The following is a 4,477-nucleotide window of genomic DNA, read 5'->3' as shown; positions in this document are numbered from 1 at the left end:
CAATTCAAGTCTTTTGTTCAATTTTATCAAAAAAAATTGCCCTTAAGTATGCAATTAACTAATAAAAAAAATATTTTTTGAAAAAAAAATTCTTACATAAAAAAAATCTATAAAATTAATAAATAATTTTATAGATTTTTTCTTTTTTCATGTGAAAATAAATTTTTTTTAATGGAAATATTTTAATAATGATGGGACTGACGAAATCAACTGGAGATGAACCCAATAAGACAGACAAGGTCATTCCTTAAGATGAGCCCAAACAAGTGCCCACGTCATCGATGAGGATAGCAGGACCATTCAATGCCGCCAATAATGCCTTGGACAGTTACAAAACCAGCTATACAGACCGTTGAAAGGATATTGAAGCCCAATTACTAAGCAGGAGGCGTTACCAAGAAAGGCATTAACACCACAATATTAACCACAATGGCTAGAATCCAAGGCAACATATATAAAGCCCTCACATCGCCAACACAAGGTACATAGACACTGATTGTTATCTTGCTATTTTGTTTCATTTTACGAAGCATTTTCCTGTTCTGACTTGGGCATCAGAAACGTTGTGACAGGCACCACACCGGTGACCACCCTGAAAGGAGCAATCTTCTCATTTACGCAGGTATCCAAGCGAGAATTTGGATCCATCTGGGGACGTTCAATTCGACTAACGAAGTCACGCTTCATCAAACAAAATTGGACAGAATGCCTTAATTGAATAAAAATTTGAAACTTAAAAGATTCAATTCAACAAAAGTAAAGTTTAAAAAGTGAAAAGAATTTCAGTCAAATTTAAAGAATGCAATTCCATGTTAGACAAATTTGATATAAAATAAAACCAGTTTAAAATATAATAGTTTTCTTTTTTACTCATTAGCTTATATCATAATCCATCTATTTTTGTGATTTTTCAAACAAATTATATCAATTCAAAAACTTCACTGTGACATAACCACTGTATAGTTTGTATTAATTAGCTCTGTATAATTTTAAAGTAAACTTCATTAGATCATGCTAAAAGTATATTGCAATGTATCATATACTATTACAACATCCCATTTTTAATTCTTTTGTTAATGGAATTTACGACCATGTCACTACAATGGGAGAAGTGACTTGGTGCTTCCCATCCGTCCACACTAGACGACCAGATTCACTCCCACTGTAATTATGATGCAGCCCCACTTTCTCAGACAAAATTCTTACCACATAGCTCTGCTTTTGACCTTTCTTCTTGAAAATCAGCTTCTCTTGATCAACGGCCACGGTAACACCTTTGGGATTAGTGATATTTATAGTATAGGTTGAATCACCATCACCAACATATGTAACCGCTCGATTAACCACAACCTCTGATTTGGACGGTGCTGATGCATCGAAAGACACTAATATTGACGGGTAGTTCAGGTCCCACATCTTAACTTGTTGGACCCCACTGCAACTCACTGCCTTCCTTGTGATCACTTGGATTTGCCCAGTGTTGTAATTGGAAGCACAAAGAAAATTCAAATAATCATCCACCGAGAGATCATAAACCAAGCCCGGATCAACGGCTTTATTAGGGTCCACGTGTCCAGCGCCAAAACCAAAGATGCTGGACACGCTGTAATCTTTCTCGTCCAATAGAGTCTTTCCATCGTGATCGACCGTGTAGGCCGTTGTCATCAACGCTGATTTGATCATCGCTGGGGACCAGTTAGGGTGGGCCCCTTTCAACAAAGCCGCCACGCCTGACACGTGTGGGCAAGACATTGACGTACCCGAGATTATGTTAAACTCTGTTCGCCTCTTATCAGCTGCTGCTTCAGTTGGTGGTACACCGTCAGGCCAAGCCGCTAAGATGTCGACACCTGGCGCGATGATATCTGGTTTTAAAACTGATGGAGATATCGAATTGGGCCCACGGGAAGAGAAGGAAGCAACCACGGGTGCTGGTTTTACTCCCAACTGGGTCCCTTTGAAAATCAAGGTGGCCTTTGGGTTTTTATTGGAGCTTATGTACTGAAGCACAGTTGTACGTTTTGATTGCGTGATTGCCAGTCCAGGAATTAAAAATGCATCCGCAATTAAGCCCTCTCCCATAGGTTCCACGTTGGCAAGAACAAACCCAACCCCACCAGCTTCTCTCACCACCTCTGCTTTCTCAATGCGTGGCCCATCATGATGATCACACAACACGATCTTACCATGTACCAAATCCTTATTTAACGTACCAGCCAAGCAAGTAGCAACAATTTTGGAATTGGATGCATTTCCCGCGTAAATCAACGGTAGATACTTCCCTTCCGGAAAACCATCGCCTTTGTAGAGCGATGATCCAGTAATGACGCTACCATCTCCAAGAACTAGATCTGCAAGGAATCTCCTATCAATGGTGCTTGCTCCCACTGTGGTTATCCAAGGTGCTACGTTTGCTATGGTGGAATCAGTTGGACCATTGTTACCACCTGAAGCGGAAAATAAAACCCCTTTCTCTATAGCACCGAAAGCGCCTATAGCAATCGGATCCTCATGGTATGGCACAGGGTCGCCAATTATGGAAATTGATATAACGTCGACACCATCTTCTACAGCGGCGTCGATCCCAGCAAGAATATCGTAAACTGGACAACCATCTTCCCAACACACCTTGTACACTGCAATTCTTGATTTGGGTGCAACCCCATTTGCAACGCCTTGGGCAAAGCCAAGCAAGGAAGCGTTAGGGACATGTCGTCCTGCGATTGTGGACGTTGTGTGCGTTCCATGGCCATCGGTGTCTCGGGCTGAGCCTTGTTGTTGTTGTTCATATAACTCGGTTGAGTAGTAGCGTGCACCAATTAACTTTTTGTTGCAAAGGTTTTCAGGGAAGTTGTCACCACCATCGCATTTGCCTCTCCAGCGAGAAGGTACGGGTTCGAGGTCTTGGTCATTGAAGCTAACGTGTTCGGGCCATATACCAGTGTCGAGGACTCCGATGATGACGTTGGAACCTGAATCAGACTCGTTGATGATACCATGTTTGTCTTTGGTACCAATAAGTCCCATGAATTGAGGTGTACGTGTGGTTTGGAGTTGGAGAAGCCGGTCGGGGAGGACCAAAAGTATTTCAGGGCGATTTGTGAGTTCTTCAACTTGTTGAGGTGTGAGTCTGGCTGAGAAACCATGAAAGACGGTGTTGTACACATGGAGCAAGCCATGGTTGTGTTGGGTTTGGGAGTTACTAGAGTTAATACTGGAATTGAGACTTTTAAGGGTAGACTCATACCATGTTTTGTGATTGGAGTATCGTTTAGGTTTAAGGTTGTTTTGGACTCGGACAATGAAGGTTTGGTGGGTGTTTAATTGGAGATTAGGTTTGCAGGAAACAATGGAGAGCATAAGGAGCACAATGAAAGTAACAAGATGTTGAAAGTGGCCCATTTGTGTAAGAGAGGACAAAGGGGAAGATGTGAATGGCAATTTATGCAATAGCTATGTATATATAGGAAAATTAAAGATATTGGGCGAGTTCAGTTACGTGCTAGTTAGTCCCCAATAAATGTAAGTCATTTAACCTAAAAATAAAATACTTAATAAGTAGGAGCAATTCCCCTTCATTTTCACATAATAATAAGTTTCACAAATAAAATTTTAGTTGGAAGTCATCAATCATATAAGATAATGGACCCTTCTTTTTTTTTTTTCTTTTTTTGAGAATCAAGATAAGGGAGCATTAAAACTAGAGTATTGAATCATTTTCTATAAAATTAATTTGACATAATTTCATATATTAAAGACAATTCATTTAATATAAAAAATACGACAAAAATTCATAAATTAATTATAGTATTAATTAACTTGCATTTATTACTTATTAGGGGTGATTTGCGGCTGGTTTTTAGTAGGTTTTACAACTGGACCGGTTTGGGTGATTTGTCAAAACCTTGGTCCAAAATTGACTGAAAATGTGGAGTGGATGGACTAGTTTGGTCGTTGTCAATCGGGTTACCAAACAGAGAATTCACATGAGAGAGAGTACTTGAACGAAAGAGCAAAAGTGGTGGTGGCAATGGTTTCAGTTCAACTTGATGCTATTTTTTGCAAGACTAGGATTGAAATCAAAATTGAAATTTTTTTATAAAGAGAATCAGAATTGACCAAATCCCTTAGGAAACTGAACCAAGCTTGTTTTTTCAACCGGTTTTGGTCGGTCAATGAGATTTTCCGGTTTTTGCTAATAGGCTTAGCATTTATTAGTGCAAAGCATTAACATTTATTAGGGTGAAGTATTATGTCAACTGTACTGCTTTTCAACTGAGAAAGTCTATTTCATTAATAAAATTTTATTTTCTAAATTTAACTTGTCATATTATTTAAGAAAAATGTCAATGAGTGCCCTTAGAGTACTAGTTAATAATCTATTTAAAAAAAATTATAAGAAATGAAAAAAAAAGTAATTAATATTTTGACAACTATTTTCATTTCCCATAAAAATGGTATCAAAACTTTCCTAAAA

General features: G+C 38.7%; 1 protein-coding gene across 1 annotated transcript; it reads right to left on the bottom strand.

The window, feature by feature from the left end:
* Nucleotides 1–982: 982 nt before the first annotated feature.
* LOC115971093 (subtilisin-like protease SBT1.5) lies at nt 983–3,430 on the bottom strand. The gene has a single exon (XM_031090785.1). It carries the CDS (start codon nt 3,400–3,402, stop codon nt 1,084–1,086), a length of 2,319 nt encoding a protein of 772 aa, XP_030946645.1. The 5' UTR covers nt 3,403–3,430; the 3' UTR covers nt 983–1,083.
* Between the last annotated feature and the right edge of the window lie 1,047 nt (nt 3,431–4,477).

The sequence above is a fragment of the Quercus lobata genome, chromosome 12 (genome assembly GCF_001633185.2).
Source record: "Quercus lobata isolate SW786 chromosome 12, ValleyOak3.0 Primary Assembly, whole genome shotgun sequence".
NCBI classification, from domain to species: Eukaryota; Viridiplantae; Streptophyta; class Magnoliopsida; order Fagales; family Fagaceae; genus Quercus; species Quercus lobata.
The sequence above is the reverse complement of the archived record's forward strand: the minus strand, read 5'-3'. Positions and strand labels throughout refer to the sequence as shown.

Excerpts from the sequence above, each read along its gene's own strand:
- LOC115971093 (XM_031090785.1), bottom strand. The coding sequence starts at position 3,402 with ATGGGCCACTTTCAACATCTTGTTACTTTCATTGTGCTCCTTATGCTC.